Source organism: Mytilus edulis, chromosome 5, assembly GCF_963676685.1.
Source record: "Mytilus edulis chromosome 5, xbMytEdul2.2, whole genome shotgun sequence".
Lineage (NCBI taxonomy): Eukaryota > Metazoa > Mollusca > Bivalvia > Mytilida > Mytilidae > Mytilus > Mytilus edulis.
In genome coordinates, this window is record NC_092348.1 from 15,647,458 (window position 1) to 15,668,483 (window position 21,026).

The 21,026-nt window shown below is 32.4% G+C and overlaps 4 protein-coding genes across 4 annotated transcripts; all 4 read right to left on the reverse strand.

The window, feature by feature from the left end:
- Positions 1-7,571: 7,571 nt before the first annotated feature.
- LOC139523071 (uncharacterized) lies at positions 7,572-11,567 on the reverse strand. The gene is made up of 2 exons (XM_071316829.1): positions 8,328-11,567; positions 7,572-7,622 (listed from the first exon to the last, which is right to left on the reverse strand). The coding sequence occupies exon 1, from the start codon at positions 10,219-10,221 to the stop codon at positions 8,689-8,691; it is 1,533 nt and encodes a 510-aa protein (XP_071172930.1). The 5' UTR covers positions 10,222-11,567; the 3' UTR covers positions 7,572-7,622; positions 8,328-8,688.
- Positions 7,572-15,640, reverse strand: LOC139523072 (structural maintenance of chromosomes protein 2-like). Its single transcript, XM_071316830.1, has 2 exons — positions 15,449-15,640; positions 7,572-14,743 (listed from the first exon to the last, which is right to left on the reverse strand). Exon 2 carries the CDS (start codon positions 14,634-14,636, stop codon positions 13,173-13,175), a length of 1,464 nt encoding a protein of 487 aa, XP_071172931.1. The 5' UTR covers positions 14,637-14,743; positions 15,449-15,640; the 3' UTR covers positions 7,572-13,172.
- LOC139524951 (uncharacterized) lies at positions 10,662-11,522 on the reverse strand. The gene has a single exon (XM_071320126.1). The coding sequence runs from the start codon at positions 11,520-11,522 to the stop codon at positions 10,662-10,664; it is 861 nt and encodes a 286-aa protein (XP_071176227.1).
- LOC139524952 (uncharacterized) lies at positions 11,560-13,157 on the reverse strand. Its single transcript, XM_071320127.1, has 2 exons — positions 13,118-13,157; positions 11,560-12,956 (listed from the first exon to the last, which is right to left on the reverse strand). Exons 1-2 carry the CDS (start codon positions 13,155-13,157, stop codon positions 11,560-11,562), a joined length of 1,437 nt encoding a protein of 478 aa, XP_071176228.1.
- Positions 15,641-21,026: the final 5,386 nt, after the last annotated feature.

Here is a 21,026-nt window from a genome sequence, read left to right on the forward strand (position 1 = left end):
TATTGTACAATTTAAATTTGTGATTCGTTTAATATTTAAATATGATAATTTATTATTTATCAAAGGTATGAACAAGGTAATTTGAAAGTCTTTGATTATTTTATCACCGTATGTCAATTCAGAAGTCATGCGGTTTATTTTGTCTACATTATGTTGTACTAACATGGGAGGGTTTACAATGCCCTCCTGTGACAGAATTTACAAAGAATGTGAAACTAGAAAGGAAAACTGTTTCCATTATAAATCGGCTAATAATTGAAATTGAATACGAATCTCTTTTTGAGTAAATTCGAAAACGAAAAATGGAAACTTGCACTTTAAAATTTATTTTCATTTTTAATTGGTTTTTAGTGAAATAAAAAACAAAAAATGAAAACACTTTCGTTTTCCGTTTTGGTTTTAGAAAAATAAAACACAAAAAACGAAAACACTTGTTTTTATTTTGGTTTTCGAGAAATCAAAACCGAACGATGGAAACATTCTCGTTTTTTATTTTTTTATTTTGATATTTCAAAATAAAAAACAAATGGACTCAAATATACACAATTATCGGCTGTTGAATGTTGAAAATGAATGATGAATGCTGAAAACGAATGTTGAAAGTTGAAAATCGAATGTTGAAAACGAATGTTGAATGTTGAAAATCGAATGTTGAAAACGAATGTTGAATGTTGAAAACGAATGTTGAATGTTGAAAACGAATGTTGAATGTTGAATGTTGAAATCGAATGTTGAAAGTTGAAAATCGAATGTTGAAAACAAATGTTGAATGTTGAAAACAAATGTTGAATGTTGAAAACGAATGTTGAATATTGAAAACGAATGTTGAATGTTGAAAACAAATGTTGAAAGTTGAAAATCGAATGTTGAAAACGAATGTTGAATGTTGAAAACGAATGTTGAAAGTTGAAAATCGAATGTTGAAAACGAATGTTGAATGTTGAAAACGAATGTTGAATATTGAAAACGAATGTTGAATGTTGAAAACGAATGTTGAAATTTGAAAATCGAATGTTGAAAACGAATGTTGAATGTTGAAAACGAATGTTGAATGTTGAAATCGAATGTTGAAAGTTGAAAATCGAATGTTGAAAACGAATGTTAAATGTTGAAAACGAATGTTGAATGTTGAAAACGAATGTTGAATGTTGAAATCGAATGTTGAAAGTTGAAAATCAAATGTTGAAAACGAATGTTGAAAACGAATGTTGAATGTTGAAAACGAATGTTGAAAGTTGAAAATCGAATGTTGAAAACGAATGTTGAATGTTGAAAACGAATGTTGAAAGTGGAATATCGAATGTTGAAAACGATTATTGAATGTTGAAAACGAATGTTGAAAGTTGAAAATCGAATGTTGAATGTTGAAATCGAATGTTGAAGGTTGAAATCGAATGTTGAATGTTGAAATCGAATGTTGAATGTTGAAATCGATTGTTGAATGTTGAAAATGGATACGAGAAGAAAAAAAAAAATTGAATGTTGAAAATGGATACGAGAAAAAAACAAAAAAAATTTTGAATGTTGAATATTGCAATCGAATGTTGAATGTTAAAAAAATGGATACGAGAAAAAAAAGAAAAAAAAATTTGAATGAGAAAAAAAAAAAAAAAAAAAAAAATTTTGAATGTTGAATGTTGAATATTGAAATCGAATGTTGAATGTTGAAATCGAATGTTGAATGTTGAAAATGGATACGAGAAAAAAAAAAAAAAAAAATTTTGAATGTTGAATGTTGAATATTGAAATTGAATGTTGAATGTTGAAATCGAATGTTGAATGTTGAAATCGAATGTTGAATGTTGAAAACAAATGTTGAATGTTGAAAACAAATGTTGAATGTTGAAAACGAATGTTGAATATTGAAAACGAATGTTGAATGTTGAAAACAAATGTTGAAAGTTGAAAATCGAATGTTGAAAACGAATGTTGAATGTTGAATGTTGAAAACGAATGTTGAAAGTTGAAAATCGAATGTTGAAAACGAATGTTGAATGTTGAAAACGAATGTTGAATATTGAAAACGAATGTTGAATGTTGAAAACGAATGTTGAAATTTGAAAATCGAATGTTGAAAACGAATGTTGAATGTTGAAAACGAATGTTGAATGTTGAAATCGAATGTTGAAAGTTGAAAATCGAATGTTGAAAACGAATGTTAAATGTTGAAAACGAATGTTGAATGTTGAAAACGAATGTTGAATGTTGAAATCGAATGTTGAAAGTTGAAAATCAAATGTTGAAAACGAATGTTGAAAACGAATGTTGAATGTTGAAAAAGAATGTTGAAAGTTGAAAATCGAATGTTAAAAACGAATGTTGAATGTTGAAAACGAATGTTGAAAGTGGAATATCGAATGTTGAAAACGATTATTGAATGTTGAAAACGAATGTTGAAAGTTGAAAATCGAATGTTGAATGTTGAAATCGAATGTTGAAGGTTGAAATCGAATGTTGAATGTTGAAATCGAATGTTGAATGTTGAAATCGATTGTTGAATGTTGAAAATGGATACGAGAAGAAAAAAAAAAATTGAATGTTGAAAATGGATACGAGAAAAAACAAAAAAAATTTTGAATGTTGAATATTGCAATCGAATGTTGAATGTTGAAAAAAATGGATACGAGAAAAAAAAGAAAAAAAAATTTGAATGAGAAAAAAAAAAAAAAAAAAAATTTTGAATGTTGAATGTTGAATATTGAAATCGAATGTTGAATGTTGAAATCGAATGTTGAATGTTGAAAATGGATACGAGAAAAAAAAAAAAAAAAAATTTTGAATGTTGAATGTTGAATATTGAAATTGAATGTTGAATGTTGAAATCGAATGTTGAATGTTGAAATCGAATGTTGAATGTTGAAAATGGATACGAGAAAAAAAAAAAAAATTTGAATATTGAATGTTGAATATTGAAATCGAATGTTGAATGTTGAAATCGAATGTTGAATGTTGAAAATGGATACGAGAAAAAAAAAAAAAAAATTAAAAAATTTGAATGTTGAATGTTGAATGTTGAATATTGAACCAACTTGACATCCGTAATAAAATTATTTAATCAAATACTGACTTCATTTCAAAACGACGAACAAATAAAAAAAGCACACATAACACTGAACAGAAAATTAAAGACAGCAACACGATCCCCGCTAAAAACCTGGGTGATAGTATGTATTTATGAAAAACGTTGTCTTATAAGAGACGTCTGGACTCACGACTTGACTTATTTTTTTCATAAGCTGATCCTGCTCCATATGTGGCACCCCTCATGTTACTCGTGTAAGTACAAATCATGCACGACAATTTGTAAAATGTTGAAAGTTGAAAATCGAATGTTGAAAACGAATGTTAAATGTTGAAAACGAATGTTGAATGTTGAAAACGAATGTTGAATGTTGAAATCGAATGTTGAAAGTTGAAAATCAAATGTTGAAAACGAATGTTGAAAACGAATGTTGAATGTTGAAAACGAATGTTGAAAGTTGAAAATCGAATGTTGAAAACGAATGTTGAATGTTGAAAACGAATGTTGAAAGTGGAATATCGAATGTTGAAAACGATTATTGAATGTTGAAAACGAATGTTGAAAGTTGAAAATCGAATGTTGAATGTTGAAATCGAATGTTGAAGGTTGAAATCGAATGTTGAATGTTGAAATCGAATGTTGAATGTTGAAATCGATTGTTGAATGTTGAAAATGGATACGAGAAGAAAAAAAAAAAAATTGAATGTTGAAAATGGATACGAGAAAAAACAAAAAAAATTTTGAATGTTGAATATTGCAATCGAATGTTGAATGTTGAAAAAAATGGATACGAGAAAAAAAAGAAAAAAAAATTTGAATGAGAAAAAAAAAAAAAAAAAAAAAAAATTTTGAATGTTGAATGTTGAATATTGAAATCGAATGTTGAATGTTGAAATCGAATGTTGAATGTTGAAAATGGATACGAGAAAAAAAAAAAAAAAAAAATTTTGAATGTTGAATGTTGAATATTGAAATTGAATGTTGAATGTTGAAATCGAATGTTGAATGTTGAAATCGAATGTTGAATGTTGAAAATGGATACGAGAAAAAAAAAAAAAAAAAAATTTGAATATTGAATGTTGAATATTGAAATCGAATGTTGAATGTTGAAATCGAATGTTGAATGTTGAAAATGGATACAAAAAAAAAAAAAATAAATAAAAAAAAAAAAAAATTTTGAATGTTGAATGTTGAATATTGAAATCGAATGTTGAATGTTGAAATCGAATGTTGAATGTTGAAAATGGATACGAGAAAAAAAAAAAAAAAAAAAAAAAAAAATTTGAATGTTGAATGTTGAATATTGAACCAACTTGACATCCGTTATAGATAGCGATAAACTGTAAACAGCAATAATGTTCAGCAAAGTAAGATCTACAAATAAGTCAACATGACCTAAATGGTCAATTGACCCCTTAAGGAGTTATTGCCCTTTATAGTCCATTTTTAACAATTTTCATTAATTTGGTAAATTTATGTAAATTTTTACCAAATATAGTTCTCTGTTACTAATGGGCAAAGTTCATTATAGATATAATTGTAAGAAGCAAAATCGTTCAGTAAAGTAAGAACTTCAAACACATCACCATCACCAAAATACAATTTTGTCATGAATCCATTTGTGTCCTTTGTTTAATATGCACATAGACCAAGGTGAGCGACACAGGCTCTTTAGAGCCTCTAGTTTAAACTAGATACCCCAATGATGATTATGGCCAAGTTTGGTTAAACTTGGCCCAGTAGTTTCAGAGGAGAAGAGTGTTCTAAAAGATTACTAAGATTTACGAAAAATGGTTAAAAATTGACTATAAAGGGCAATAACTCCTAAAGTGGTCAACTGACCATTTTGATCATGATGACTTATTTGTAGATCTTACTTTGCTGAACATTATTGCTGTGTACAGTTTATCTCTATCTATAATAATATTCAAGATAATAACCAAAAACAGCAAAATTTCCATAAAATTACCATTTCAGGGGCAGCAACCCAACAACGGAATGTCCGATTCATCTGAAAATTTCAGGGCAGATAGATCTTTACCTGATGAACAATATTACCCTGTCAGATTTGCTCTAAATGCTTTGGTTTTTGAGTTATAAGCCAAAAACTGCATTTTACCCCTATGTTCTATTTTTAGCCATGGCGGCCATCTTGGTTGGTTGGGCGGGGCACCGGACACATTTTTTAAACTAGATACCCCAATGATGATTATGGCCAAGTTTGGTTAAATTTAGCCCAGTAGTTTCAGAGGAGAAGAGTGTTCAAAAAGATTACTAAGATTTACGAAAAATGGTTAAAAATTGACTATAAAGGGCAATAACTCCTAAAGTGGTCAACTGACCATTTTGATCATGATGACTTATTTGTAGATCTTACTTTGCTGAACATTATTGCTGTGTACAGTTTATCTCTATCTATAATAATATTCAAGATAATAACCAAAAACAGCAAAATTTCCTTAAAATTACCATTTCAGGGGCAGCCACCCAACAACGGAATGTCCGATTCATCTGAAAATTTCAGGGCAGATAGATCTTTACCTGATGAACAATATTACTCTAAATGCTTTGGTTTTTGAGTTATAAGCCAAAAACTGCATTTAACCCCTATGTTCTATTTTTAGCCATGGCGGCCATTTTGGTTGGTTGGGCGGGGCACCGGACACATTTTTAAACTAGATACCCAAATGATGACTGTAGCCAAGTTTGGTTAAATTTGGCCCAGTAGTTTCAGAGGAGAAGATTTTTGTAAAAGTTAACACAGGACGACGATGACGGACGACGACGACGACGGACGACGCCGGACGCCGGACGCCAAGTGATGAGAAAAGCTCACTTGGCCGTTCGGCCAGGTGAGCTAAAAAGAGGCGACAGATGCCTCATGCAAGACTGTTTCATTTGCATAATTATTCTGACTTGACAATAGAACTTTTTGAATTCAATACTATTATACAATCAATGTTCCCATTCATGACTCTTCAAAATTTTCACTTGTTTGATTTAACTTAATGCTCTGCAGGCCCTATCATTCATCAACTGGTGTCACTAAAGTATTATGTTGTTCAAAGCATGAATTGGGAATATGAACATAAAAAGATGCGGTACGATTTCCAACGAACTCTAGAGACCAAAATGACGTAGAAATTAGCAACTTCCTTTCACCTTACAACCTTCAGCAACGAACTAATCATATACCATATAGTTAGAAATAAAAAAAAAACGAAATTCTTATTATTTTACTTTCCTTAGACCATCTTACTCAGTCCGTTCATTTTCACTGAACTAGTATATATTTGTTTAGGGGCCAGCTGAAGGACGCCTCGGGGTGCGGGAATTTCTCGCTACATTGAAAACCTGTTGGTGACCTTCTGCTGTTGTTTTTTTCTATGGTCGGGTTGTTTTCTCTTTCGCATTTTCCCCATTTCCATTCTCAATTTTATTTAGTTTTCTGTATTGTGTTTTGTGTACTAGTGTTTGTCTGTTGGGATTTTCTTTTTTTTATCCATGGCGCTTGAGTGCCCGACTAGTATCTTTCGCCTCTCTTTTACTTTGAATGATGATTTGGTTTAAAAGTTTGAGCACTCATACCCATACTTAAACAGAAGGAGCAATGGCATATGAAAGAATATGCATACAACTTTTTAATATATCATTAAAACGGATACCATGTATCTGGCATTGATGAACTATTTAGTACTGATAACTCTACCGTTTAGAAAGAAATTCACACAATAGCTGCAAGTATATGTGTATCATAAATTGTTCAAAACTTTACTAAATTCTATCACAAAAATATATATATATATTTACTATAGAAGTATATGATTCAAGGTTTTATATATAAGATAGGTATTTTGTGATCCGTTTCACGGTAAAAAGTAAAATCACAGAAATACTGAACTCCGTGGCAAAATCAAAACGGAAAGTCCCTAATCAAATGGCAAAATAAAAATTTCAAACACATCAAACGTATGGAAACATATGTCATATTCCTGACTTGGCACAACAATTTCTTATGTAGAAAATGAATGATTAAACATGGTTTAAAGCTAGCTGTTCCTCTGACTTTCATGGCAGTCAAATACAAATACTTATTATTTTACTTTCTAAGTGCTTACCTTCGACTGGTCTAATTGTATCACCATTCCAGGAGCCAATACTTCCAGTATCTAAATACGGATATGTTAAATAAAATTTCACAATCTTTTTGAATAAGTACATGTACCTCAATTGTGCATCTGACTCCTTGTTCGGATTCGGCTTCCCTTTGGTTTTTTGGTATACCAGCTCTTCGGCGTTTGCGGTCGGTTTTATATTTTATTCTGACCTCAAACATCACGGAATGTTATAAGTGTCTAGACACACATCTTGTGCAGTAAAATAGTAGCAGCAAATGTTGTTACTTCCACTGTGTCGATCCCTTTACCTATCACGAGCCCAGTAGCCTGTACTTTGGTACTGACCTGATATTTGTCTATTAATAGGTGCTATTATAATAGTTTGAAATAATAGAGGAATGATATCTGTAATGCCTAATAACTAACAAATGTTTCTTGTATTTCTTTTATTCACTACAAACTTCCCAGGAGAAGGTAAAAAGCTACAACAAAAATAAACAATCATAAGTAATTGTTCCTAAATGGTTTCTAAACATAAATTGTATTAAACATCATACAAGTAAAGCAAAACAATGAATAAATCCCTTATTATGCTATAAATGTTCAAAACAAACAAGAAAAATATATTTCTCAAATTATCGATTTGCTCCTAAATGAACCTTTGTGACCAGGTGAGCAGAATTTGTAGTTGCAACATGTTCGGTTCACAACAAGGCCAAAGTAAAAGATAACATCAACAATAACAAAGTTATTCACACTAATAATAAGTCCTAAGCGGGTTGTCAGTTGACATAGACTAATTTATACTATATCCTAGGCCTAGATAATAATAAATGTACTATTCCAAGTCTCAAAATACTAAAATGTGCACGGATGCATGAAAGTTACGAGAAGAATTTTCTCGGTTCAATTAGCCATTTCTTTACTAAGAAAAGTTCCAAATACACAGTATCGAAAAATGTACATGATATGTGCCTAATCCTAATATCTTAACCAATATGAAAAATATCTAACAATACACAAATGTACGAAAAAATAGCAAATTATTTTAGCAAAATGCATATAAAAAATGCAGATGACCAAGTGGCTTATAAATTGCCACAAAACCTTAATAATAATAAAAATTCATAACACAAAACATATCTACATACAAATAAATGATTTTATCAAGCAGGTAATAAACTTACTCTGTGGGGGACCACTAGATTCCAAATATTGAATAATAATACCAAAATGCGTTTGCGGCCATGTGCCATTTTTCTTTCTATCTCTCTCGGCCCTTATCGATACATGTAATCTAGGGAAGTGAAACATACCGAAAATTAACCAAAAATGAAATGTGGGTAAAGGAAGATAACTCTATAAATAAATGTGACAGAACATTCCCCGCCTGATTTTACCTACAAGTAAAATCACTTCTTTCAAAAAATAATCCTTAAAAATTTGAAAAATTAATCAATAAAGGCATGTTTTAACAAACTTTAAGACGAATAAATCAAAGTACTCAAATTAACCCTTATAATGCAATTGTCATATCTAAATGTAAATTTAATCTGACATCAAATGTACAAGCTGTGTTACTGGACGGCTATAAGTTACTGGTTCCCCGTTCTTTATCACACGCACTGATACTTTGCGCACTAATCCATCTTTACTAGGAAATACTTCATCAATAATTCCGGTTGGCCATTGATTGCGCGGTAAACTAACGTCAATCATGAGCACAAAATCACCAATTTGTAAGTTGCGATTTTCACTTGGCCATTTTGATCGAGTTTGAAGGTTATGTAAGTATTGTAGGTTCCATTGCTTCCAAAATTGATTTGCTAAAACTTGTACATGCTTCCACTGTGATTTGTACATATCCTTCACAGAAAAATTGAAATGATACGGTTCTATGTCACTATTAATTTTTTGTGTCAATAGAGTGTTTGGTGACAAAATAGTAGGTGATTCAGGATCATTTGACACAGCAATTATCGGTCTACTATTGACGATACAACAAACTTCTGTCATTAATGTGCATAAAACTTCATGAGTGAGTTGCTTTCCTTGAATATCTGTTAGCATTGAATCGAGAATTCTTCTTGCTAGTCCAATCATGCGTTCCCATGCACCGTTCATGTGTGAGGCATGGGGTGGATTGAATGTCCATACAATTTGTTTTTTAGACAGATATCCCTGAATATTTTCATCATTATATAGTAGTGACAATTCATTTACTGCTCCTACAAAGTTGGTACCTTGATCAGATCTAAATTCTCTTACGGGTCCTCTTATTCCTGTAAATCGACGCAAAGCATTAATGAATGAGGATGAAGTCATTTCCTCTATGACCTCAATGTGGATGGCACGAGTAACAAGGCATGAAAACATTATTGCCCATCGTTTAGAATTAGCGGCACCTCCACGTGTTCGCCTTGTGGCTACAGACCATGGTCCAAATGTATCAACACCTACGTATGAAAATGGAGGACTTGGTGTAAGACGATCTGATGGCAGATCTGCCATTTTCTGGTGTTCTACTTTTCCTCTTAGTTTCCTACATTGTACGCACTTGTGCAAAATAGAATTAATAAGGCGTTTTCCTCCAGTTATCCAGAAACCATTTGAGCGTACAGCACCTTCTGTGTAGTGGCGTCCCTGATGGTGCACTGACTCATGAAAGTGTGTTATTAACAATGAAGCAATATGGCTTCCACCTGGTATGATTAGAGGCATCTTTTCTCCAGTTTCTAATTTAGAATGTTTTAGTCTTCCGCCTAATCTTAACAGTCCTTCTGAATCAAGTATTGGAGAAAGTGCAATAATATTGCTGTTTTTAGGCAATTGTTTACCACTCTTTAAACAATCTGTTTCATTAGAATAATACTGTAACTGAGTTTCTCTCAAAACAAGTGTTTCAGCCTCTTTTCTGATATCTACACAAGTCCTTGTATCCTTAGTATCTACTTTACTCCTATAACTAGACACAATCTTTCTTTTCAACAAAGATATAGCTCTTACTAAACTTGACCATTTTGAGAATCTCTCAAACCGATCAACTCCTAAGGTTTGAATAGGTGATATCAATGTTTTCATAGACTCTACTGCTATAGGACAAACTTCCTGGTCTTCATCAGGTGACACAATATCAAATGAAGTGCATTCGGATTTGTGAAAAGTATCTATATATGATTTTGGTCCTAATAACCACTTTGAGTCTCCTACATGTTTTGCTTCTAACGGCCGTGTGCCATGATCAGCAGGATTTAACTCTGTTGGTACATAGCTCCATTGTGATTTCACAGAACCTTTCAAAATTTTGCTAACACGGTTGCTGACATACACATAAAACCTTCTTTTCTCATTGTATATATACCCCAGTACTACCTGACTATCGGTATAAAAGTGTGTGGAACTTAATGGCAATTTCAGTTCATTCTGAATGAATGTAGCTAACTCAGTTGACAGAACAGCTCCACATAATTCGAGCCTCGGTATGGTATGTCCATGACACGGAGCCAGTTTGGACTTTCCTACTAAAAAACCAGTTCTGAATCTCCTTTCTTGTCAAATGTACGGATATAGGCAACAGACGAAATCGCCTCCTTTGATGCGTCCGAGAAGATGTGTAATTCACATTCAGTACTGTCGTTCAATGATTGACTAGTGAAAGGCCTCCCTATCTCTAATGTTTCAAGATCCTGTAAGGACTGTTTCCATCTCTGCCAGTCAGAGAGTAAATCATCAGGCAACGGATCATCCCAATCTAATGAATTGTTTTGTACTGCTTCTCTCATAATTAACCTTCCGCCAAGGATTACAGGAGCTATGAACCCTAACGGATCAAATATTCCATTAATTACTGATAGCAGCCCTCTTTTTGTAAAGGGTTTCTCCTCTTTAGATAACTGATAGGTGAAAATGTCTTTTACAACATTCCAACATAAACCTAAACTTCTCTGTAGACATGTAGACTCTGAATTAAAGTCAATCTCGGTAATGCTTTCAGCTAAATCCTTTGTTTCAAAACTCTTGACTACCTCACTATTATTCGATACTATCTTATGCAGTCTAATTTTACCTCCTGTTATTAATCTTTCTTGAGTCCTTTTAATGAGACTTACAATTTCTTCAGGGCTGTCGCCTGACACTAAACCATCATCTACATAAAAATTGTTGTTTACATAATGACATACATCATCACATGTGTCTAAATCTGTGTGATCGCAAACAGCTTTGCGTAAACCATAATTAGCTACAGCTGGGGAAGGTGAATTCCCAAACACGTGAACTTTCATTCGATATTCAGTCAGTGGTTCTGTTACAGTGTTGTCCTTAAACCATACAAATCTTAAGTAGTTCCTGTGTTCTTCATTAACCTCAAAATTGAAAAACATTTGTTCAACATCTGCAATTGCGGCAACTTTTCCCTTCCTAAACTTCAATAGTACACCAACCAAGTTGTTTGTTACAATGTAAGTCTGGTCCCTTCATAAGAATATCATTCAGACAAAGTCCATTATATTTAGCTGCTGAGTCGAATACTACTCTGATTTTTGATTGCTTCTTTGCGTGATAAACTCCAAAGATTGGGAGATACCAAACTTCCTCTCCCTTTCTAGCCGGAGTGACTGCTTCTGCGTGATTATTTACAAATATCTTTTTCATAAATTCTACAAAATGCTGTTGTTTAGTGGAGTCTCGTTTGAAGCTTCTACTAAGATTCTCTGCTCTTTGTCTTGCCTGATGATAGTTGTTTTGAAGTTTTGGTCTATCTCTCCGAAACGGTAAAGGTGCTGATAAACGACCATTTTCTGACGTGTGAAATTCTTTATCCATAACGATTAGAAATTCTTTGTCCTCTTGAGATAATCCTAAAGTATCATCTTCTCTAGTTTGTTTGAAAACAGTACTACCAATATCTGGTTCCTTGTCTTTCACTCTGAAACCATATTCACATGGTTTGAGATTTGTCTCTCTGCCGTTTGGAAGAACTGTTGTTTTGTTAACTGTGATTGTATCTGATGTGTGCACTAAACCTAAGCATGTTTCGCCAATTATTGCCCATCCTAGACGAAGACGTTGTGCATACGGTTCGTTGTCCTTGCCAATTCTTTGATCTAAAATGTGATGAGCGGCGGTCACATCCCGTCCTATAAGAAGCATAACTTCGGCATTCCTATCAAGTTCTGGTATGAACTGTTCTATATCCTGTAGATGTTTGTAGTGCCTAGCTATGGCAGGAGTAGCTATTTCTCGCTTTGAGATCGGAATTTCGTTGCATTCAATCAGAGATGGACACTTCAGTTGTGTAGTGCCATCCAAAGATTCTAGTATGTACCCTGTAGTACGACGACCATGTTGAACAGTTTTTCCCGAGCAAGATGCTAGTGAGTATTCAACTGGCTCTGTGGTTTCATTGAAATAATCTATGAATGTTGAACAGGCTAAAGACCTATTACTCTGATCATCAATGATCGCATAAGTAGTAACACTGACTTCTGGTTTGCCTTCCGGATACACCTTGACTAGTAATGTCTTTGCACAAGACTTTCCTTGGAAAGTAGTTTCTCCCGAGTCCTTACAAATTTCAGTACATTTTGTACTTACTTGGTCTTGCGGTATATTGTCAATTTGTCTTTCCCCGCCATTATTTTGTAGGGTTTCACGTTCAAAGTGAAAGGCTGTACAGTGTGCCGTTTTTCCACATTTCTCACACTTGATGTTAGCTTTGCAATCTTTAGCTAGATGCTTCCCATTTAGGCATTTGAAACAAATCCCATTTTTCCGTATTAATTGTCTTTTTTCTTCTAACGGTTTCTCAACAAATACTTTACAGTCAGCAAGGTTGTGTTTGCCATTTTCATGAATAATACATTTTAAGTTCAGATTAGCCGAAGTGTTTTGTTTTTCAATAGTTGTTTTCAAAACAGTCTGACTAGGAGTCCTTTTTCCAGCATATTTCCGTTCCACTTTGGCATTCACCCCATACGATGAATCATAGAATGATAGGACTGTCCTGTATATATCATGTTCTTTAATTGATTCTACCTCAGCCAATAAGTCATATATAATTCATAAAGTTTGTCATATTCTGTATTGTTGATTTTATTGAATTTATCCAGTCGATCTTTAAGTGCTGCTGCTATACTTTCTGGTGCCCCATATCTTTCATCCAACCTTTGCCAAATCTTAACAACAGCTTGATTTTCGTTGTGGGAGTTAGCAACTCTCAGACTTGCTGCATGTCGTTTTGACTGTGGGCCTAAGTATCTGTTTAAAAGATCTAACTGTTCTGAATCTGTTGCATCCAGTTCTCTTAGTATGTTGTTAAAGCTATTTTTCCAACTGCAATATCGTTCAGGTTTGTCATCGAAAGTCGATAATCTTGAAATTAAAAGATCTTTCTTCATTATATATTTCGTGAGGTCAATTATTCCTGGTGATTCAGACAAGTGCACATTCTGTTGTGGTTGAAATGTTTTGAATTCCCTTTGCAGTATTGTTGACGGCACAAATTCTGGTATACGAGGGTTTAACTTTGTTGCCTCAACTGGTTCATAAACTTTCGGTCGCTGATTGGTAACATAGGATTTTACTATTTCAGAAGCACTTGATTCAGGTAGGTTCAGACCTCTGTCCTTCCAATTGCTATCTATTGCATTTTCCTCATCTAAAATTTCCTTAACTGCTGTTAATTCTGCCTCGGCTTCTGCAATCTCTCTTTTATGTTTCAAAATGTTTAAGTTTGATTTAAGTTCTGATCTTTGTTTTTGGACTTCTAATTCTAACTCATTTTGTTTTCTTACTAATTTCTCTTCCTCTTCTATGAATTTAAGTTTTGCCTTAGCAGCTTCAGCTCTAGCTGTTTTGTCTAGAAGAATTGACTTGCTCGAGCGACTTCCCTGACTAGAATGACTGTGAGTGTAATTTGAAGAACGACCTCCATCACTACCTTTAGCTTTATGACTAGAACTAGAATGTGACTTATGTCCTTGGATCTTATGACTAGAATTGCCTTGATCATGTAAAGAACCATGAAGACTAGAATGATGAACTGGACTCTCTTTCCTAATTGTTAATTGAGGCTCATCCTCTTTGACTAGATGTACTGTTGAGCTATTCTCTGTTTCGATCTTGGTACTATGACTTGTTTGCTCATCAATGAATTTAATTGCTAGATCTACTTCTTTAGCTATTGTTTGAAACACAGATTTTTGTACTAATAATTCACTATTACTTTGTTCCGTATTTTGAGGTGACAAGTATTCACAGAATTCTTTGCAAAGTTCATAATAATGGTTAAGTACTTCCACAAGAGTTTCTCTAACCTGTCCTAGAATTTGTATATCTCCTGTTTGTTCCTCCAGATAGGCTAATGATGCCTCAACTGCTTGTCTCTTTTCTAATAGTTTAGCATGATATGCTTTAACCTTTTCTTTATAGTTTTCCATTGCCCTAACTGTAAGTGTTCTCAGCCGTTTTGTTTCTACTTCATCTGGCGTGTCCATAATGAATTGGTCCAATCGTCAGACTTTTGACTGTAATGCCTAATAACTAACAAATGTTTCTTGTATTTCTTTTATTCACTACAAACTTCCCAGGAGAAGGTAAAAAGCTACAACAAAAATAAACAATCATAAGTAATTGTTCCTAAATGGTTTTTAAACATAAATTGTATTAAACATCATACAAGTAAAGCAAAACAATGAATAAATCCCTTATTATGCTATAAATGTTCAAAACAAACAAGAAAAATATATTTCTCAAATTATCGATTTGCTCCTAAATGAACCTTTGTGACCAGGTGAGCAGAATTTGTAGTTGCAACATGTTCGGTTCACAACAAGGCCAAAGTAAAAGATAACATCAACAATAACAAAGTTATTCACACTAATAATAAGTCCTAAGCGGGTTGTCAGTTGACATAGACTAATTTATACTATATCCTAGGCCTAGATAATAATAAATGTACTATTCCAAGTCTCAAAATACTAAAATGTGCACGGATGCATGAAAGTTACGAGAAGAATTTTCTCGGTTCAATTAGCCATTTCTTTACTAAGAAAAGTTCCAAATACACAGTATCGAAAAATGTACATGATATGTGCCTAATCCTAATATCTTAACCAATATGAAAAATATCTAACAATACACAAATGTACGAAAAAATAGCAAATTATTTTAGCAAAATGCATATCAAAAATGCAGATGACCAAGTGGCTTATAAATTGCCACAAAACCTTAATAATAATAAAAATTCATAACACAAAACATATCTACATACAAATAAATGATTTTATCAAGCAGGTAATAAACTTACTCTGTGGGGGACCACTAGATTCCAAATATTGAATAATAATACCAAAATGCGTTTGCGGCCATGTGCCATTTTTCTTTCTATCTCTCTCGGCCCTTATCGATACATGTAATCTAGGGAAGTGAAACATACCGAAAATTAACCAAAAATGAAATGTGGGTAAAGGAAGATAACTCTATAAATAAATGTGACAGAACAATATCCCTTGCATGCTAACTCTGATTCTTTGCCAGTGTTTGGCGAATTTCAGTCCATCTTTGGTTTATCAGCTTTTCAAAGTATGTTTTAAATTTTTCCTCAATCATCACTAAAGAGAACACGATTCTGGTGTAGTAAATAAAGACAACAGTAGCATACCGCTGTTCAAAAGTCATTAATCGATTGAGAGAAAACAAATCCAGGTTACAAATTAAAACCGAAGAAAACACATCAACGAACTAATTTATACCTGATCTTGTATAGGACATTTTACAAATTACAGTATTCAAGAGATATAGATGTTATACTTAAATATTTTACATATCATCCGTGATTCAATTTGTTTTACAGAGCAACATGTCTCTGTTAAAAATTTCACTTTTTCTGTAAACGCATTGAAGGACATCGCCTCTAACTTAAATAAATTAATCACAAAAATGGAATATGTAAATTTATTTCCACTGAAGTTGAGTTTTGGTATAGGGTGTAATCCATAATTTAAGATAGATACTCAATATCTATCAAAATTGCTGTTTTTGGCTATCTTCGGGTGTTAATGATATAATGAAATGCTAAGAAGTAAGTTAAAATTTTGTAATATCTTATCTTTTATATATTGAGATGTTGAACTTAGAATTAAGTAAAACAGTGGTAGTGTGAAATGAATTTAGGTGAAATTGCCTCTTGCTTTTTTTGGATCATTTTGATTCACTAGATTTATTTTGATACATGATTAAAATGTTACATCGGATTTTTAGCAATGTTCCTAACCTTGTACGAAACCTACTTGGATGTAACAATCAACATTGAATCCATCCTTATCTAAATACAAGCAGATTTACACTACTCTGAGATAAGATCTGTGATTGTCAGCATACTTTTATATGCACTAGTTTTAGCATTGTTTTCAGTTAAAGCTGCTATTTTCTACTGGAATACAGATTTGATTTAAATTAAAACGCAAAACAATAAAGGCAATAGTTATTAGAAATAGAAAGGCACTATTGAAGTCATCCAATTGTACATCAAATTTGAACCGCCATATTGTTTGTTTCAAATTTCGGGATCGTATATATTTTAATTTTCGAACAGTTATGCTAGAATTTCAAATTCTTCAAGAATCATACAGATATGTATAAACTAAAGCAAAGAGTATAAAACTGCACGAATTTGTGGGGCATATGACACGAGGATTTATACAACACGAAAAGCTACACAAAAAGACATAAACAGAATAGACAAATACATCTAATGTCAATTTTGCTTAAAGGAATTGGAACCTAAATCTACCAGCATTTCTAATTGCAATAAATCATGTCAGTACTGTAGCACTAACTACTAAGTTAATGATAACTCCGGGGAGAAGCAGTCTACCAGCAGTTGTATCAAAAAGTAAATAATAAAAATAATAAATTCAATTTACCATCCATTTCAAATTCTGTATATCTATTTTCAGCCTGATAACCAAAAGCCACAAGCTGTTTGTTTGAGTCAAGTAAAAGAGTCGTTGGTGTTTTAATGGTAAGCAGATTGTGTCCTCCTGCATTCCAAGCTTGGTTCAAATGAATAGTTAGCGGTCCTTTTTGAGAAGAATCAATGATTGAAAAGTCATATCCAGAATGCATTGTACCAAAGTCGATTGCATCAATTATAACTGGACCTTTAGATGAACTTTTCTAAATTAGAAAAAAAGCAGAAAAATACTATCATAAGAATGGTTTAGCTTACGAAAAAATAGAGCCATGATGTAATCATAATCACTCCCCCATAAAAAAAACGCATGGTTAAGTACATGCATACTTCTAGGTGTTGATACTCTCATTTATGCTGCATTTGTCCTCCTTTCATTCATTCGCTACCACAAAATGTATTTGGTGAAAAAATATTTACAGCATAAAGGGATATGGTTTGGACAAAGAATCCAATCGAAGAAGCTATGTTCACTTACATACTAGTTTGTTTACGAGAATATTGCTGGTGCATATGACAAATACTTATTACTTTGGTTAAAGAAAAAATATCTTGTAAATTTCCACTTTTTCAGTGTTGTCAAAATCAAGCATTGCATTTTTTTAATAATTTTTCTCATATAGTAAAAAGTTTTTTTTCTCATACAGTAAAAGGGTTTAAAATACCTACCTTGCACTTTTGTTAGTGAGCAACTTATTCCCTAGGATTTGATCTTATTCTTAATATTGGTAGGACATATTGGAAAGTACACTAAGGAAGAACAAGACACAAAGAATAAATGTATTCAACCTTTCAGTTAACTTGTGACAAGTGTTATTCTGAACAGAAATATGTTAATAACAATTCGTTCAAACTTTAAAAAAATCATAATAACGTAGGGAAATTAACATAACACAAAAATTCAGTCAATAGTTTCGCTTTGCTACGACAATTGTTATCTAACGTAAATAGAGCTACAAGTAAGCTAATGACTTCAACTGTGAAATATTTATTATTATAGTTTGCTTTGTATATAATCTATTAGTAGAAAATTGATTAAATTGAATGGCAATTTCCCTAACACAGGATAAACTGTGTGAATATGATAACACAACCGCCAATGATAAGGCGCTGCCTTAAGCAATCAGTTCTCTAAAAGGGAAATACGCAAAGCCTGCATTTATTTTATATAAATACATTTGTCATAAGTTTTGACGTAGTGATCAAAAATTGTATTTCGAAATTACATAAGAATAGATGAGGCAATGAATTAATATTATTGGTGAATGAAAATGAACATACATAAACACAGAAAGTAATGGTTTATCTTTTAAAACACCTTTACTTTTACAGACATTTGCCACATGCAGAGTAGTAAACTGAATCTCTATAGATTGAACGGAAATCTGTGTAATCATAAATCATGAACGCCTTATTATAAGTTTATCTCAAAGGTAGTATAATGGTTATTTGAATTCATTTCAAATACATGCATTTTTATAAAGATCTTTAAATGGGAACCAATACGACAAAGCACGATTTTAATGTTGTTCAAACTTGCTTTTACATATATTAAATAAAAAAAGACAAAAAAATAAAAACTTTTCAAAATTTTTCAAATGCTCATAAAAAGTAGACAATTTTAGTCTTAGATGCATGATTTTTTTATAAGTCGTTATTGGCTCTCAACTAGCTTTTTTCTCTCATGTTGTACTCCTACACCACTGTTCTAGGTTAGTAGAGGATTGGAACCTTCAAACATGTCTAACATCGCCACATTTATTATGTGCCTTTTCTAAGTCGGGCATGTAGCTAACTTTCGTTGGTTTATGTCTGTCAAATTTGTTTATTGTCTATTATTTTGTTATAAATTTTGTCATTAGTTTTCTCAATTGAATTGTTTAATATTTTTCATGTCGGGACATTTATAACCAACAATACTTAGGTAAAAATAGAAATTTATTTAAATGTAAAACTTATAATAAAAATATTTCCGGTTCAGCGAAAACCGGACATAGAACAAAAATGTATTTATTTAATTTGCGGGAAGTAAATACAAGATGAACTACACATGTTTCATCTATTATAACCAATGATTAGTTAAACGACAGTTAAGTGGCACAACTGTACTCACTCCCCCGAAATGATACTTATTAACTTTGAGATATATTGTCAAATCAGGACGAAAAGTGCGGTAAGTAATAATTGCATAATGAAACCGCATGTGTCAGACGTTTTACATTAACATTTCGGTTTCATGGTCTAATGATAGGTCAAAGTTTTAAAAAGTCTAACTTTCGTTCAAATGTTTAGAGGGTACTGATGCAGGTTAATCCAGAAAAACACGTCAGACGCACAAATTGTATCAAGTGTTACTTTTAATGAAAATCATGTTTCATTTTGAATTGTATATATCGCTTGTTATGAACACAAGTTATTATATTTAGATATTGCCCTGTTCAAAAGTCCTAAACCAATTGAGAAATTACGAATTAATCTTAAACCGAGGAAAACACATACGCTATAAGAGGTAAGCAACGGAAAAAAAAAAACGTCAACATACATGGAAACGGAATATTTGTAACACCTGCCCTATTCTTGACTTAATACAGGTCATTTAAAGAAAAAAATAATGGTGGGTTAAAAATGGTGTTATGGCAAGCCAAGCAACCTGGTTATATGGCAATGTTGAAAAATATCGCTAAATTGACAACTTTATGTCACAGACGGGAATTCAGTACAAACAAATGCAAGAACTCTCAACACAGAGAAATGCATAACTAAATAATATAATCGTACATTTTAACATGTAAACCAAATAATACCAACAGACATCTTCCTTTCACAACAGCACACCTAACACATACCACAAACAGTGACGAATTTTTGTGAGAAATATCTAATCTTTAAATTCGAACATTTATATAATACGAGATTCACAAATTTACAATTGTTTTCTGAATATAAGTCCAAATAATTATCATGATATGACGGTCTTGAGAGGCTATTTGAAACTAATGATGTGACGACGACATAATTACTTGTCCTAACACAATACTTTGTCCACAGAGAATGGAAATGAATTCGACTATACTGACAAATAAGACATATGTGAAATGTATAAAAAAACAGACTTCCAACCACAAACGATAAGATATAACACAATATCCAACCGAACCCACTAAAGAAACCGGTTATATGTTTCCCCCTTGAATCTAGTGCCCAAAAATAGGAACCCCAAGAGAAGGCTGAGGTATTGAAATAATTATGGTCACTCGTAGTTTTCGTTCGGTTGTAAGAGTTGTGTTTTTATGACTGTTGTGTTGTATGTTGTATTTTCACACAACTATGACTGCAGAAACTGTCTGTTAGTGTTGTTACTACATTTGTCATTATAACGAAAATATATATAGACAACTCATGCAAGTAGGATGGATGCCTAGCTTTAAAACATGATTTAACCCACCATTTCATCTGAAAATGTCTGCATCAAGTCAGGAATATAACAGTAGTTTTTCTAGTCGTTCCATTGGTTGATATGGTCGAGCGTTTGTATTTTTGAGGTTCGATCATTAACTCCTAATTTTTTATATTTACCTAGAGCTCGATATTTATTCAGTTCAATTAAAGTATTTCAATGAATGAAGTGGTGCATTTTTATTCTATCTTTATAATACATGCGAAATATGAAAAAGCCTTGTTCTAAAATTATGTTTATTATGATATACAATTAACATGTACATTCAAGCAAATATACAAGCATACATAACAACAAGTTGACACGTTTCAAATGTAAGTGTCATAGAGCGGAACATAGAGTTATAATTCAAATAACCTTCAGTTATCAATAGTCATGTTCTCAACATAATCCAGTAACATCAACTTCTAGTTTAGGCAAGTAATAAATCGAACAAGATTATTCCAAGTAACCTCA

What these genes read in the sequence shown, in the direction of transcription:
- LOC139524951 (XM_071320126.1), bottom strand. Translation starts at nt 11,522, where the DNA reads ATGTTTTTCAATTTTGAGGTTAATGAAGAACACAGGAACTACTTAAGA.
- LOC139524952 (XM_071320127.1), bottom strand. Translation starts at nt 13,157, where the DNA reads ATGATATATACAGGACAGTCCTATCATTCTATGATTCATC. An exon ending in CTATCATTCTATGATTCATC is followed by an intron (nt 12,957 to 13,117) that starts GTATGGGGTGAA and finishes CTGACTGTAAAG; the next exon opens with TATTTGTTGAGAAACCGTTA.
- LOC139523071 (XM_071316829.1), bottom strand. Translation starts at nt 10,221, where the DNA reads ATGAAAACATTGATATCACCTATTCAAACCTTAGGAGTTGATCGGTTT.
- LOC139523072 (XM_071316830.1), bottom strand. Translation starts at nt 14,636, where the DNA reads ATGGACACGCCAGATGAAGTAGAAACAAAACGGCTGAGAACACTTACA.